The sequence below is a fragment of the Oryctolagus cuniculus genome, chromosome 11, assembly GCF_051225735.1.
Source record: "Oryctolagus cuniculus isolate XC-2025 breed Fujian yellow rabbit chromosome 11, ASM5122573v1, whole genome shotgun sequence".
Taxonomy (NCBI): domain Eukaryota; kingdom Metazoa; phylum Chordata; class Mammalia; order Lagomorpha; family Leporidae; genus Oryctolagus; species Oryctolagus cuniculus.
The window spans coordinates 84108194-84125151 of NC_142877.1; the positions used below are offsets into that span (position 1 = coordinate 84108194).

The window sequence follows — 16958 nt, forward strand, 5'->3', positions numbered from 1 at the left end:
TTATGCCTGTGTTGCTAGTATCCCATATGGGCGCTGATACTCTCTTGTGATCCATCTCTCTGCTTATGGCCTGGAAAAGCAGTGGAAGATGGTCCAAGTGCTTAGGCCCCTGCACTTGCATGGGAGACCCAGAAAAAGCTCCTGGCTTCCTTGGCCCAGCCCATTGGGGTCATTTGGGGAGTGAACAAGTGGATGGAAGACCTCTCTCTCTCTCTCTCTCTCTCTCTCTCTCTTCCCCTCTCCCTCTCCCTCTCCCTCTCCCTCTCCCTCTCCCTCTCCCTCTCCCTCTCCCTCTCCCTCCTTCTCCTCCACCTCCGTAACTGTATCTCTCAAATAAATACTTTAAATAAATTTGATATTACCTCATTCATTTTGAAGGAATAATTTACTGTCTCTCTTACATTCAGGTTCAAAACATTATTTGTGGCTGGAGAACGATGTGATGTGGAGACTCTGGAGTGGTCCAAAAAGGTCTTCCGAGTACCTGTGCTGGATCACTGGTGGCAGACTGGTGAGTGTTTTCCAAGCATGTATGTAAACATGGCAGAAATGCTCAAAAGCACTGCAAGGATTAGAGGAGATCCTGACAAAGGCCATGAGGCACAAAGGTGAGGTGCAGATGGTTCTGATTTCGGTAGAAGTAAACAACTGTTTGACTGTTGTATCATTAGTCATGTCTTTATAAGTGACATTCATGACACCGTTTGCTAGGTACCTAGTTTTAAAGTACTAAAGACTTCTTTATTTCTGGTTCTCTTTTCACATGTCTGTTTGCTTCATCCAACATTTAGGGCTCCCATTGCTTTTGAGCTGGGGTGGTGACATTATCTGCCTTGATTTAAAGTATTCTCATCTGTCAAATTTGTTTGCTCTGCTTTTTTATATAACCCTGTGTAATGAGTCCAGAGTACTTTTTAAAAGCATTGTTCCTCTCATAGGATTTTCTGTCAGACTTCTTGTATTATGTAAAGTCAAATCTCTTTTTTAGCATTCAAGGCAGAAACTTCAAAAACTATGTGAAAATGTAATTAAAGGATGAAAAAGAAAAATATAAATTTTATTTTCTCAACATAAACTCCATCAATCTCAAGACAGATTTTAAGTGATATCAGCCATTTAGTACATTCCTAAATTTATTCCAAGGTATTTATTTTTTTTACAGATATTGTGAATGGTGCTGATCTTAGAAGTTCATTCGCAGCCATGTCATTGGCTGTGTATGCAAAGACTAATGACTTTTGTGTGTTAATTTTATATCCTGCCACTTTACCAAACTCTTTTATGAGTTCTAATAGTCTCTCAGTGGTATTTTGGATCCCCTATATATAGAATCATGCCATCTGCAAATAGGGATAGTTTGACTCACTCTTTTCCAATCTGTAGCCCTTTCATTTCTTTTTCTTACCTAGTGGCTCTAGCTAAAACTTCCAGGACTATATTGAATAGCAACGGTGACAGTGGACAGCCTTGTTTGGTTCTGAATGTTAGGGGCAATGCTTCCAACTTTTTCCCATTCAGTAAGATGCTGACCATGGGTTTCTCCTAAGTGGCCTTGATTATGTTGAGAAATGTTCATTCAATAACCAATTTACTTAAAGTTTTCATCATGAAAGGATGTTGTAATTTATCAAATGCTTTACCTGCGTCTATTGAGATAATCATGTCATTTTTGTTCTTCAGTTTGTTAATGTGATATATTTATTGATTTGTGAATGTTGAACCATCCCTGCCTACCAGGGATAAATCCCACTTTGTCCAGGTGAATGATCTTGCTGATGTGTTACTGGATTTGCTTAGCTAGTATTTTGTTGATTGTTTTTGCATCTGTATTTCTCAGGGATATTGGCCTATAGTTATCTTTCTGTGTTGTATCATTTTCATGTTTATGAATTAAGGTGATGCTTCGTAAAAGGAGTTTGGGAGGATTTCTTCCCTTTCAATTGTTTTGAATATCTTGAGAATTGGAGTTATTTCTTCTTTAAATGTCTGGTAGAATGTGGGAGTAAAGCTATCCGATCCTGGCCTTTGTTGGGAGGGTGTTTACTACTGATTCAGTTTCTACCTTTGTTATTGGTTTGTTTAGGTTATCTAAGTTTAAATGACTCAATTTTGGTAGATTGTATGTGTCCAGGAATCTATCCGTTTCCTCTAGGTTTCACGATTTGGTGTACAGCTGTTTGTAGGAATTCCTGATTCTTTTTATTTCTGTGGTATCTGTTGTTTTATTTCCTCTTTAATCTCTGATTTTATTTATTTGCTGATTATTTTTTTTGGTTAGTTGGGCCAATGGCTTATCAATGTTTGTTTTTTTCAAAAGACCAGTTCTTCATTTTGCTGATCTTCTGTTTTTTGTTGTTGTTGTTGTTTCAATTTTATTTCTTCTCTGATTTTAATTATTTCTTTTTTTCCTGTTAGTTTTGGGTTTGGTTAGCTGTTTTTTCTCTAGATCCTTGAGATGCATCGATAGCTCATTTATTTGGTACCTTTCCAATTTCTTCACATAGTTGCCAATTACTGTAAACTTCCCTCAATACTGCTTTTGTTTTATCCCCTAAAATTTGATATAGATTGTCATCCTCATTCATTTCCAGAAATTTTTTTTTTTTTGGGACAGGCAGAGTGGACAGTGAGAGAGAGACAGAGAGAAAGGTCTTCCTTTGCCGTTGGTTCCCCTCCAATGGCCATTGCAGCCAGCGCACCATGCTGATCCGAAGCCAGGAGCCAGGTGCTTCTGCTGGTCGCCCATGTGGGTGTTAGGCCCAAGGACTTGGGCCATCCTCCACTGCACTCCCTGGCCACAGCAGAGAGCTGGCCTGGAAGAGGGGCCACCGGGACAGAATCCGGCGCCCCGACCGGGACTAGAACCCGGTGTGCCAGTGCCGCAAGGCGGAGGATTAGCCTATTGAGCTGTGGCGCCGGCCTTTCCAGAAATTTTTTGATTTCTTCAGTGACCTACTGTTCATTCAGGAGCATGTTGTTCAATCCCCATGTGTTTGCATATGCTCTGTAGTTTCTTGTTGTTGATTTCCAGTTTCATTCCATTGTGGTCAGAGAAGATGCATTGTTATATTTTAATCATGTCTATGAAGGCTTAAAGTCTTCATATGTTCTTAAAGGCTTTTTAAATATGAGGAAATAAAAAGTTAGAGATAACTCAGAGCTAGAAGAATAGATACCTAATGATTTCTCCTCATAACTCTTACAAAACTGCCCTTGTTTAATGAAAGAAATTACCAGGAACACTGGTGCAACTATTTTGGCGCTCAGCAGAACGCATGTCCAACTTTAACTTTTCATTCAGAATTGTGTAAGCTAAACCAGTTGAGATGTTGATGGTGTTGGTCATTGTTTTAGTTGTCAGTTATCAATCCTTGTCAATTTGTCCTTGTCAAGATTGGTTTTCTTTGCAAATTGATGTGGGTGATATTTTGCTGTTGGCTTTGCCTTGAACATTGTCTCATCCTCTTCTTACAGTGAGTTAACCACTTGTAAATTGCTGATTTTCCCCATAAACTTTTCATAATGCCTCAGTTATTTCATGGTTTTTCTACCCAGGCCTCATCATAAATTTGATGTTTGTTCTTGTCTGAATTTTAGCAGAATTTGTGTTGTTCTGATAGAGGGTCCTTTCAAACTGATATCCTATCCTTCTTAGTGCCTCAGTCCTTCTCACACAAGTCGGAACAAGTTAGTATAAGTTTGATGGCTGTGAAAAGTTTTGAAATCTTTGTGTAGTTTTTTTTTTTTTTATAATACGTGTTTCTAATGGAACTTTTGAAGATCCTTTATATATGTAACTTACTTTGTTTATTCTTTTTTTAAAGATTTATTGTTATTTATTTGAGAGGCACAGTTACAGAGAGGGAGAGATAGACAGAGAGATCTTCCATCCACTGGTTTACTCCCCAAATGGCCAAAACAGCCAGGTCTGTGCCAGACTGAATCCAGGAGCCAGGAGCTTCTTCCAGGTCTCCCACATGGGTACAGGGGCTGCTTTCCCAGGTGTATTAACAGAGAGCTGGATTTGAGGTAGAACAGCCAGGACTCAACTGGCACCCAAATGGGATGCCGGTGTCTCAGGCAGTGGCTTTTCCTGGTGTGCCACAATGCCAGACCCTTTTTTATTCTTTAAATTTTTCTCAGAATAAATGATCTTTGAGGAAAAAATTTTCATATTAAGTGGATAAAATACAGATTTTGAATAAAAAATCAGGTAAATAAAACCTTTCTGCTGCTGCTTTTAGGGAATAGCTGAATTCATATGTGGAAGTGTAGATTATCTAAAACCTGAATTCTTTCTTACTGAGTATAGAGCTTTTGTCCTTTTGACCCTTGGTATGCATCTATGAATTATGGAAGCCTAATAGCCTTCGCATGTATATATTTCAGTTCAGTCCCACTTAGTTAAATGAGTTGGATCAAACCCTTTTATATTATTCTTTTTAGTTTCTGCTTTTATGAGCATCTGAGAAGGAATATAAACTTTGAATTAAAATTGGTGTAATTGATATGCAAAAATTAGGTTTGACTTCTTAAAATGATTATAGTCTATAAGGTCAAGTGAATTTCTAAAGCTGAAGTTCAGTGTTTGATGCTTTAGATCTTTCTGATTCTGATAAATTATGCTTTCATATTATATCCTTGACTATTATTCTTTGGAAAAATGAGGTTTCTATATCCTTTGTAATATAAAATATAAAATGATCAGAGCAAGAGGAATGTTCCTTTCATATTATGAAAATCATATATGGAGTTTTTATCCTGTCTAGGTTTATTTACTAAATTAAAAATTACTTAAAGTTCAGATTTGTAACTAGAAAATACAGAAGATAAGACTGAATCTGGAGAAAGATCAATTCTTTATAGAAATACATAAAAATAAGTAAAGAATTACTTTCTTTGTAAGGAAGAGTATAGCTTTGTTGTATCTATTCCTGATTGGCCAAGAAAGTTTTAACAGTTATTTTCCATGAACTGGAAAATATCTTATCTTCTTTGATATGGTTTTTCTTACCTGGTCAACATTGAAGGACTGCTTTCCATTTCCAAAGGAGCTCACACAAATGCTTACTGAAGGGTTTCATTGTTCCCCTTAAAGGTAACCATTTTGAGGTTTGTTGAAGGAAACCATAACATGCATGAATAAAATTGATTCTTTTATTTTTAAGGATATCTTTGTACATAGCAGTGTGTATAGATATAAGTATTTAGTGCATTCAGGCTTACCTGGAAGCTCACTGAACGTCTGTGGAACAAGGGTATAGAATTTCTGGTGAAAATTGAGTTTCATGTGAAACTCCAATTTTTCTTTATCAGAAAAATTGATAGCCACATTATGCCAGTGTGCTGTCACTTTAAGTTGGATGCTAGCTCATTACTGTGGAAGACAGTAGACTTAGACTAAAAAAAATGACTGATTTTCCTTTTTGTGTCTTTTGTCTCATTGTGCAATCTGTCCAATTAAACTACACAAACAAGTATATAGGTGGATAGGTAGTGAACTAATTTTATGTTTTGTCAAATAATTTTGTCTTAGTGATGCAGCTGTCAGCTACTAACAAAAAATCTAGTTAGAATATTGGTTCATTTTCATATACGTATTTGTCATCATTTTCAAATTTCCATGCTTCAGTAACTGTAGAGTAAAACTGAAGTTTAGCACTTGCAGCCATTATATTTTCTTAGCATACTATCACATTAGTATTTAATCACCAGAGGAAAATGGAAAGAACTGTTTGGGTTTTTATTAACTCTCAGGAAAAGAGAAAAAATCTGATTTTTTTTTTATAATACTCATGAATTAGTTGGTGACAATTTTCCAAGAGGTGTTCTAGGAAACACTTGATATATGTTTAAGGAAAGCTCAAGCTGTGATCAAAGAATACTTGTATTTATTTTCAAATTTAATATTTTCTACAGCATCCCTCTCTCTCATTATTGACTTAGACTTACAAATTGATATTTGTAATACATTTGAAAACTTTTGTGAAATTTCTTTAATAAGTATGCATAAATTTGCTCTGATTTCATTAGTACATATGTACAAATGAGCCATTTATAAACTGTGATGTATAATTTTGTGTTCAGCAACAAAAATAACTGAATAAGAATTGACTTGGATTATAAGACGGTATTGTATAGCCGTTCCATTTGCATTACCCTGTTATTTTTGTTACTCAGGTGACATGTATTAACACCAATAGGCTTTTAGTGACTAATGTCCTCTTTTGGTCAAACCCTTTGACCAAAATTTGATTTAAATATTGAATATTCTAAATTGGGAGCGAAATACAATAGCAGATCAGTACCCTCCGCCCTTCAAAGGAGCATCTCAAAAAAGAATTGTCACTTTTCAAAACCACTGAAGCATTGCACTTTTGCTTTGGATTGTAATAATATAAACATTAATGCTCTCAGAAGGATATTAGCCGTGCTAATTTTAGAGAGGAGGTTTGTATTTAGTTGATTCATAAATCTGCAGAAGAAGCTAATTGTCATTCACTTAGATACTTTAGTTTCACAGTAATAGCTATGAAATAATTAAAAACATCTGGATTATTGGATTATTGACTGACTTTTTTTTCTTTTTTGTATAGAGATAGAGAAATGGAGGTTCTACAATCATAATTTTAAAAGGAAAGAGTAATGGAATAGATAACTGTTCCATTAAAATATGGTAATTCATGTACAAAATAATGAACAGTCAAAATGTCATTTTCCTCAGTTGTATAATCTTCAGAAAAAACACTGACTTGCCAGGGCTTGTTTTAAGTTCTCAGAGGAGTTTTTCCTCAAATGAGACAGGAGCCTGATTTTAGAAGGGATGAACTGTCAGAGAAATGCATGTTGTCCTTTGCAGGAATTTCTGATGTGTGTAATTTGACTATATAGGAAATCTTTATTTTATGAATAAATTAGCTAATATCAAAAAGTAGCCTTAAATTTCACAAATTATTAACATTCAAACACAGTAGACCTTATTTCTTTTTGAGACTTCTGCCCAATTCCTTTCTTGTTTCCTTCTTTCTGTTTGCTTCATGATATGGTATTGGTTTAGAAATGATTGTAACAACATACTTTGGAGTCTGTTTTTAATGTTACTTAATCCTAAGTGATTCTCTTTGACTTTCCACTGGTTAGTTAATTAAAGACAATAACTACAAAGCTAGGATACTAAAGTTCTGCAATGGCTTTTATAAGGGAAAACAGTGAAATTTTTTTTTTTAGTTAAACAGAATTGGAGAGTCTCTCCACCTTATGGCAAGAAACTCTGTAATTCCCATCAGAAGATGTAGAGCTTATGTTGAAAGTATTTAAAAGTGTTCTATTTACAAGTAGTGATGATGTAATTGAATGAGGTAATGACCACCAGTTTGATCAGCACTGTGGTTTTTTTTGTTTTTAGTTTTCATTACTTTAAGAATAAAATTTTTCATAGAATTTTTCAGACACTAAGGAAGGATTTCAATGCCAAAATTGTAGTCATTGGATGGAGACATCCGTGATGACTGTAGTTATTGATCTTACTTTACATGCCTTGGGTCATTTTTGTTGAGTTCATATATGGTGGAGTAATGAGAGTACTTCTTTTCATAATTATTGAATGGCTGCAGTTTTAATTGAAATTTCAGTTCTGAAGTCAATACAGTGTTTATATAGCCTAAATCCTCATTCCTAAGAAAAAATTGATAATTCTGGATTTTATTAAATTGGATTCAACTTCTGTAACACCAGTTCTTAAATCAAAACTAAGGGCTACAAGCACCCTAATAACATGTTATTAAAATGTGTCAAGATCAGTTGCCTTGAAAATCCTTGTTATAGCACAGTTTGGTGGGATACAGTTCCTGAAAGCTTGGAACTTAGATAGAGTTTTAGCCACAAAAGTTGACGATGCTGAGCTAATTCACACTTTATCACTCAACACTTAACCTGGAGAGGATCCATTTTCCTGAGGTGTTTTCTAAGTATAGTAATACTTCCTGCTAATCAGCAACCTGGAGGATAGCTGATGATGGCTTAAGTACTTTAGTTCCAGCCACTAACATGGGGGAGCTGGGTGGGAGTTTCTCATTCCTGGCTTTGGCCTGGCCCAGTCCCAGATCTTGCAGGCATTTGAAGAGTGAACCAGCAGTTGGAAGACCACTCTTGCCCTCACTCTGGCTCTCACTCTCGCTCTCTTTTCCTCTGTCAATCTGCCTTTCAAATTTAAAAAATAAAGGGAGCAATATATTTTATTTTCAAGAATGAAAGCCACAAAATTGGACAATTTTTTAAACAAAGATTTATTTGTTTATTTGAAAACCAGAATATGGATGAGAGACAGAGAGATTTTCCATCCTCTGGTTCACTCCTCAAATGGCCGCAATGGCCAGGGCTGGAACTCCATCTGGGTCTCCCACATTGGTGCGTGGGCCCAAGTACTTGGACCATCTTTCACTGCTTTCCTAGGCACATTAGTTGGGAGCTGTATGAGAAGTGGAGCAGCCAAGACTTGAACTGGTGCCCATATATGCTGTCAGCTTCATGTGTAGTGGTTCAACCCTCTATGCCAAAATGCTGGCACAAAAATAGAATAATTTATTCCATTTTGATAAAAAACTATCTTAAGCACATATCTTTTTTTTGTGAAATGCTTTGGCACAACCAGAGCACGGTCTCATTTTTCCAAAGTTAACTTATCATGTAACACTTAGCTGAGAGTTGAGGATTTGATAGGTAGAGTATCAAACTCTAAGTCAATTTTTCCCCTAAATGATCCCCTTTATTTGTAGCCATTAGATTCTCACACATTCTGCTTTCCTGTATCTCTGTTGATATGCTTATAGTAGTGGGATTTCAACCTTTTCATCTGTAGTTCTAAGTTTAACCTTTAATAGGAGTTTTCCTTATTCATGGAATTCACCCTGGAAGCTTTGTGACTCTTGTTATTTCTTCTTTTCTTTTTAAATATTTTACAACCATGTGCTAGATGTGCGACTTGTGACTTCTAATTTGTGTGTCCCGTGAAGAAGCCTTTATTGTTTTACTATCAAATGCTTTCCATAGGCTAAAATATGAGAGGCCCTATGTTGCTTATGTGACAAGTAGCAAGGTATCTTCGCGTTGCATGTACCTTGAGAACTCTATCTTTAATTATTGAAAACCTCACTCTTTGTGGTTTGAGTGCCACAGGAAGCACTAGCAAACATTCCTCTGTTGCAGATCTGGAGGCAAGATATCTCTGTGTACATTCAAGCTGCTTTTTCGTTTTGTCGTTAAAATCTTTGTCCTTCTGTGCTTCTGGATTTTACTCAGTATTTGAGTCTGTCAAATTTGGGCTGTGGTGGTAGTCTGTCTTTAAAATACATGCCTCTATTTTCAAAGACAATGGGTTGAACTAGTGTAATGTGTACTTGGTGAAACAAAAAGGGTAGATTTGGACTGAATAATTGGCATAGGAATTGCCCAATGACCAGGTTTTCCCACCCACCTCAGAGATAGCCCACGTTATTTTCAAGTAGTAAAATGGATGCAGTCTTTCACTAAATTGAATGCATCACTATTCTCTGATGAATTTTTATTTTTCACAATTTAATAAATAGAAATAAGTTCAATCTTTTCATCATTCATAGAAACAATATTCTAAATAGTATAAGAAGTTGTGATTAGGGGAAAAACAGTTCTGTAGACACGGTGTCATGTCAGCAATGTGCAGCTAGAGATGCTGTGACAGTATCCATCTGGTGAGAGGGAAAAATGTCTTGACGTCATCATCGTTGCCTGGTAACAGCGTGTTTTTCTTCTCATTTATAATAGAACTCATTACTTAGAAGTAGGTGATTTTTCCTGATAATTTGAGAAGCAGGAGGTTAAAGGTGTAGGCTGCATGAATTTGGTTTGTGGAAAAAATAATCTGTGTTAAATGTAAGACATGCTTGATGAGGCTTTCTCTTTTGAAAGTGAATACTTACAAATCATTAATCTATATGAAAGTGCACTCCCAAATCTAATAGCAGTCATTGAATCGAGCATTTTCACCTTCATAACATGCTGTAGAAAGAGCATAAAGTCTTTGTTTTTGAATAGCATTACATGAATTAGTTTGGGGGTGTATAATTGTTTTTAGAATCACTATTCATGTTCAGTGTTGTGTTAGTGTTAATGTTTTGATGAGACAACACTGAGAAATTGATTAATACTATAAAATTGACTTTTGTCTTTGAAATATCATCCATTCCAGTTCTCCTGCTCTTGGCAAGGATCACATTGAGTTACACCCTAGAAAGAAGGAAATGTGTCATGTTTTTATCTGCCCTCACAAGCCCAAGTGACTCTGAATCTTCCCTTGAGGAACCTTGTAGTATGGAAATTTGATTCCCTTTTAAACTGCTGCACTGGGGTCCATTGGCCCCACAGAATGGCTCCAAATTCTCCGTGCTGTCACTTTTAATTTGGAAAACAGCAAGTGACTATTCTCCTTGGAAAAACACAGCAGGTGTGAAAAGTGATGTTGAATCCCAGTAGGACTGCACTTAAATCCTAGTTCAGCCACTTCCTCCATAGCCATAGGCAAAACCTGGTAAGCTTCCTCCCTGTAGAAAGCTTTAAAGGAAGGGAACTATGTTCAAATCACCCAGCAGAGTTACTGGTCTATAATCAGCACTTAATAAACATTATTTTCCTTGTATTTTTTTTCTGTGAATAATTGTGAATGTAAAGGCCTTCTTTAGTATCCTGAGATGCAGATAATCCAGATTCAAGAAAATTTAGAATGTAAGAGCTTGACTTACATACAAGAAAAAAAAAAAAAAAACACCCACAGAAGATATAGTTCCCTGGGGTGAGCTAGCTCTTAACTTGAGAACCAGAACTCTTATTGTACTGGGATACCCAAGGTCCTCTCTTAACAAGTTTTGTCTCATTCCTTTTCTAATTCAGCATTTCTTATCTGATTGACCTGGAGGTTACTTATGGGCTTCTCCCCTGAATCATGCAGTTAGAGACCATCTCTCTAGAGGTGAGACAAGATCAGTGTTTCAGCTCAAAATAATGGTCTGCTTTCAGTACAAAAAAGTTAGGCTACTTTGCATTAAGTGTCTTTAATTGTAATTGTGCCTTCTCCTGAACACAAAGTTGAAATTGATTTTCTTCTGCTGGTGTGTTTCTCACTATTTCTGGTTTCTTTTTGCTACCACTATTCAAGTTATTTATAGCTCAGTATAGATTTGGAGGTGGAGAGAATGGTTTCTGTACAAATTGCCTCTATGTACATCATGATGCTATGATTAATATGACTCAGCAGTACCAGGCTGCTGAATTGATTTATTTCCTGGACTTGAGCTCTCAGCATGGGCTACCAACTTCTAAATCCGTATTCCTTAAATGTACTATTTTCAGAGCCACAGTGAAGGTGGAATGGCAAATTGCCAGCTGCAGTGGGAGCTCTTATTTACAGAGCTGGATTTGTGAACTGCCACCATGCTATTCTTCTCAATCCTTCCTCAGATCTACTCTGCTTACTGTGTTATCTTTAAATTTTTACCCAAAACCCTGTGGTTCAACCTGGAGTACTCCCTCTTGCTCTTTACTCCTGTTCAAACAATTCACTAAACTTTTTTATTCTGAGGATAAATCGAATTTGATCTTACCTCCTGTTGATGCTCACCCACACTAGATAACCAATATCTAACTGATTTTTTTGCCCTGTCTTGGGATCTTTATCAGTTCAGGGATCCAGTTTACAATCTGATAATCTTTTTCTATAATGCAATTTTGAACAAATTGTGTCTGCTAAGCTCCTTGGGTCTCCCATTGTTCCTGCACCAGCATCCACATAACTTCCTGTGGCATGGGAGGCACATTGCAGTCTGCCTCTGCTCAGCTCTTTGACTTTGTATTCCTTCACCTCTCTTAGTTCACCTGCCAACCCCAGCTTTGCTCTTTGAATAATTTGCAGTCCCTGGCGGTTTATCTTCTGAACCTCTGTACATGTTTCTTTTTCTATTTGAAATGTCTTTTCCTTCCTTAACGTTTTATTCCTCCAAAATAAATGTATTTCATTGGGTAGAACATATTCAAAAATACTTGTCAAGGATTAGCATTTATGTATCATTCTTGAGTAAGAAGTTTGTAATAGAATTATAACAGTAATACCCTATGGTTCTTTGGAGTCATCTGGTGTCTTCTCTGGTTCATTTTGGGATTGCATTCTGCAATTTTCTAATTATTTTTTTAAGGTCTTTGACTTTAGTAATGAGAATAGGAGCCTAAAATCATGTCAGAGTGTATATTTACAATTCAGCTGCAAAGTCTTGAGCACAAAATGTCAGGGACTGAACTCTTTGGACCCACTGAAGCAAACAACTTAGGCATGTTAAAAAAACTACATGATTTCAACTGCAAACAAGGGCAGTGTCTTCATGTGAATACATACACAATTATTTTTGAGGCTCACACTAAATCTTTTTAAAAAGATCTTGTAATATTTCAATAACAAGTGTTCCAAGTAGCTATAATACTTTTAAACAACAACAAAAAAATCACTCCAAAACCTAGTGACAAAAAAAAAAAAAATAATAACTATCATGACATTGTGAGTCATAGGCAGAAATTTGTCAGGGATTCTGGTTCTCTATGCCTTTTGATGAAAAAAACTCAGTATTCAGTAGTGAAAGGGTTTGTGTGAAGGATTCAAAATGGTTTACTTTCCTGCTGGGGAAGAATAGAAGGTAACATGCACTAGCATTGTTGGCTGGCGTGCCTGCGCACACCAGTTTTAGCTTGGATTTGGGGTCATGTGTTGTCTGTTTTACATGGTGGCTTAGTGGTTCTAGGACAACATTCAAAGAGTCTTATGACCTGTGCTTGGATCCTGATATGACTTCACTTCCTCTGTTCATGAAAGCAGTCAAAAACTGATCCAAATTTGAAGGGATATTAGAACCTCTCTATTGATAGAAAATGTGTTGAAGAGTCTCAGCCATTTTTAATCCACCATTATGGGTAAATTTCAAAGCTGTAGATGTTTTGACTTATAAATATAGACTAATGACTATTTTTAAATAATCATCTAAACTCTAAACAGTAGTGTATTGAACACTTTTGTGGCTATTTCTGAACTCCTGCAAATATTTCCTCCTAATATGTCACTTAAAGCAGAATAACAGGGTTAGAAAGTATTCATTTTTAGCAGTATTTTATAAAAATTGTCAAATGGTGTTTCAGAACGGATTGATCTATAAAACACATTAATATGTGCATAGCAAGTTTATCTTTGGTGTGTGTAGGCCGTCTAGCAACATTGTCCCTCATCTAGCAGGGCTGTAGTCTTTCTGTCAATCTCAGAAATTCTCGTGTGAATTGGTTCCTGCTGTACTGAAAGCCACAGGAATCTATTAACCAATTATTCTAATATAATATATGGCTGTTTTTGCATTTCTTTCCACACATCTTCTTGAAGCCCAAATAAAATAAATCTGGGCATAAAACCCGAGTAGTATGTAAATATATAAATGAATTATTCTTCCATTGTTGTAATCTGTTAACTTTTTGTATGGAAGCCCTCATTAGCTTACAAGATTACTCAGACTAAAAGCTTAAGGCCTTATAGTAACATTGAAATAGTCTTATATGATCTGTCTCCTCACTGTCTCTCTGGTCTTATTTTCTATTACTACTTTCCTTGATTCATTCTGCTTTGATATATTGACACACAGTTCCCTAACCCTGCAAGCTTAAACCTACCCCAGAACCTTTGCCTTTGAGGTTCTCTCCTTCTAGCTTACTTTTCCCCTTTATATTTATGTGTTACATGTTCTATTTTTTTGTTTTTTTGTTTAGCTGCTTACTCAAATGCCTCCTTCTCAGGGTGGCCTCTTCTGTTCAACCAGGATAAAATTGAAACCTCTGCCCATGACATCTCATGCCTTGCTATGCTTTCCTTTTTCACCTTAGCACTTAGCAGTTTTCATCAGACTTTGTATTTTGCTTTTGTGTATCATTATTGTTGGTCTCCCTGAATAGGTGCTCCATTAAGCAAGAATTTGAATCGCTTTGATGCGTTACCAAGTCCTTGGTTCTAACAACATTACCTATCAGATAGCAGTTGCTCACTAAATATTTGCTGATACAGCTGATTTGTACTACTTCTACATCAGTTTCCATGTGTGAGACTGGGCTCCATCCCTGGCACAAGAATTTTTCTTCCTCTGCTGAGACATAGTCTGGGTATTTTTCTCTTCCCATTCCACCTGTGAATCTCAGAAATGGTGTACTTTATTGCATTCATCTCCTTTGAAAGAACTGTGTGAATTAGGATGATTTAATTAAAGTTTTTTTGATTAGGGCTCAGAATTTCCATCTGCATAAAGAATCTTTTTCTCTGTAGTCACGTAGTTAAGCACAATGTTTAAAAAGCGCTTAACACTGTATATAGCATAATTCCTTTTGAAAAAATATGTTTTTTTCTTTAGGTGTTAGAAATTTTAGGGAAAATTTATTTAGGTAGTAATTCACTGTGTAATAATGTACAGTGAGATAGTTAACATACTGTGAGAGTAGGAACTCTGGATACTGTGAGGTTTATACTAAAAGTAAAAAAAAAAGCAAACTGAATTTACCATTGTGACATTCTGCACAGCCTTCAATTTTCTGCCTTCCTCCAGGAAGGTTTTCTTGTATCTATGAAAATTATGTTGGTGATTTGATGGCCATTATGTGTTTGTTAAGTTAGGTGTGTTTGCAAAGATAGCTCCAAATTCAGTGTTCAGTTCTCTTCTTCAAGAGAACATTCTGGTTTGTTTAATGTATGTGACATCTGAATTTCCTGTCTCCCTGGATAACTGCTAGTTAATTATAGCCTGAGTAGTGTGAAGCAGATGTTTTTAGAACATCCTTGCAGTGACGTGTTGGGAGTCCTCAGGATTGCAGTGTAGGAATGCAACATTCCTGGGGATTTTCCTGACCCAGAAGCCTGCTCCTCAGGTGGACTGGCTTGAGAGCCAGGGTGTGTAACAGGTCTGCATGGATGAATATATGAGAATACATGTGTATGATTGTGATGCAAAGTAGATGTCTTTGGGTTCCAGGACATTCAGAAATGCAAAGAGAAAAACCAAAATGTCTGTAGCAACTTTTATGGTCTTTCCTTCATCCTACTTTTGTCCCATGATGCCTTACTGCGACTGGGATCCTAGGAACTCCCATTCCATCTGATTACCTCCTTGGCACGTCACTGACAATATTTCTTTTTCCAATCCCTAAAATAAATTCAATAAGATACTTAGATTATTAGTGTTCAGAGTATAAACTTAGATTATCTACTTTATCTATTATCTACCTAACCTAAATGGATAATGCCTTTCACTGGCCTTAAAATTCACAAATTAATAGTATGTAGAAGTATATTTTTCTTAGATGCCTGTTAATCATGAACTGTAACTAAACAGCATTAAGATAAAAAGAAGAGAGGACAGCACTGTGGTGCAGAAGGTTAATCCACTGCCCGTGATGTCAGCATCCCATATCCAAGTACTAATGCCGTTCCTAGCTTCTCCACTTCAGATCCAGCTCCCTGCCAGTGCACCAGGGAAAGCAGCAGAAGATGCCCAAGTGACTGGATCCTTGCCCATCCAAAATGGGAGACCCAGATGGAGTTCTTTGTTCCTGATTTTGACTTAGTCCAGTCTCACTCATTGCAGTTATTTAGGGAATGAACCAGAGGATGGAAGAGATCACTATCTCAACTGAATTTCAAATAAATAAATGAACCTTTTAAAAAAAGAACATGAAGACATTATCACTTAGTAAATGTGGTTAGGAATCTCACGAAGTGTGTATGTCAGGTTACTTAGGCACTGAATACTTACAGGGCTTTACCACCCCTGCTGCCATCTTCATTTAACATTAGATTTTATTCTCACTTCCTCTTCCCACTCTGCGCCTTTCCTGCTAGGACAGGCAGAACAGAGTGTTGACATCTTTTGTAAGAATCCTCACTGAGATAGCTGAGGAATTGTGCAGTTACAGTTTTGGTTGTGGTAATTTTTTATCTGTTTGTTTCTTTTCTAGGCGGTAGATTCTAGAGCTTTGGTAGGTACATTTGTAGATTGGTTTTTTAAAAATTTTATTTAAGGTAAATGAATTTTCTGTGTTTCATATGTACAGATTTGGAAACAGTGACACTTCCCACCCTTCTCTATCTCCTGTTCACGCTCCCACCCTTCCTCCTCCTTCCTCTCTTATTCCTTCTCTTAATTTTTACAGTGATCTACCTTCAGTTTACCTTATACTCATAAGATTAACCCTATACTAAGAAAGGAATTCAATACATAGTAAGGAGAACAGCATATGGTTCTTCAACAGTAGAGACAAAGACTATAAACAGTCACCTAACCTCAAAATATCACTTTCACTCCTATATATTACATTTTTGGTACTACAGATCTGTTGACTAGTTGTGGAGGCCTTATGGTGTTAAGAACTGTAGAGATTGTAATAGTCCAGATGATTAGAGAATATCCCTATCAATAGACTAAACTTGAACAAGAAATTCCTTTAAGGTAAATACACTTTAGCAACCGCTTGCTGCCAGGGTGGGTGATGGAATAGAAGCACATTGGAGGGGTTATCTCTTGTCCTAATGTGTCTTAGCAGCTCCTATTCCTGTGACCATGCTTTTAGTCTGTGTAGGTTTCTAGAAGCACCTTATTCTGCAAGGCTGTTTTCTCCTCTCATTCATCCTGCTCTTGTCTTTCACAGCAGTTCTGAAGGATAGCTGAGAGGAGCAGCAAGTCGTGTTTGAAAGACAAAGGGAAAAGTACTGTGTGGATCCCCATCATAGGGACTCCTGTGTGTATTTTGATTTGTGCTATGGGGGAAGTAATGTTATTTCATAAAATACCTTCCCAGTTTTGGTCACGATATGAAAACATCTGAGAAGTCTGTTGAACATCAGAAATCTTGTTCTTTTCACTTGC

General features: G+C 36.6%; 1 protein-coding gene across 6 annotated transcripts in view; it reads left to right on the forward strand.

Annotated features, from left to right (window-relative positions):
- The window catches only part of ACSS3 (acyl-CoA synthetase short chain family member 3), a 371082-nt gene that overhangs the window by 310617 nt on the left and 43507 nt on the right, over positions 1 to 16958 (forward strand). For all 6 annotated transcript variants that reach the window (XM_089307518.1, XM_008256845.5, XM_089307519.1 and 3 more), the window contains one exon: positions 408 to 511. In XM_089307518.1, the coding sequence (XP_089163644.1) occupies positions 408 to 511 (104 nt within the window). The remainder of the gene's footprint in view (positions 1 to 407; positions 512 to 16958) is intronic.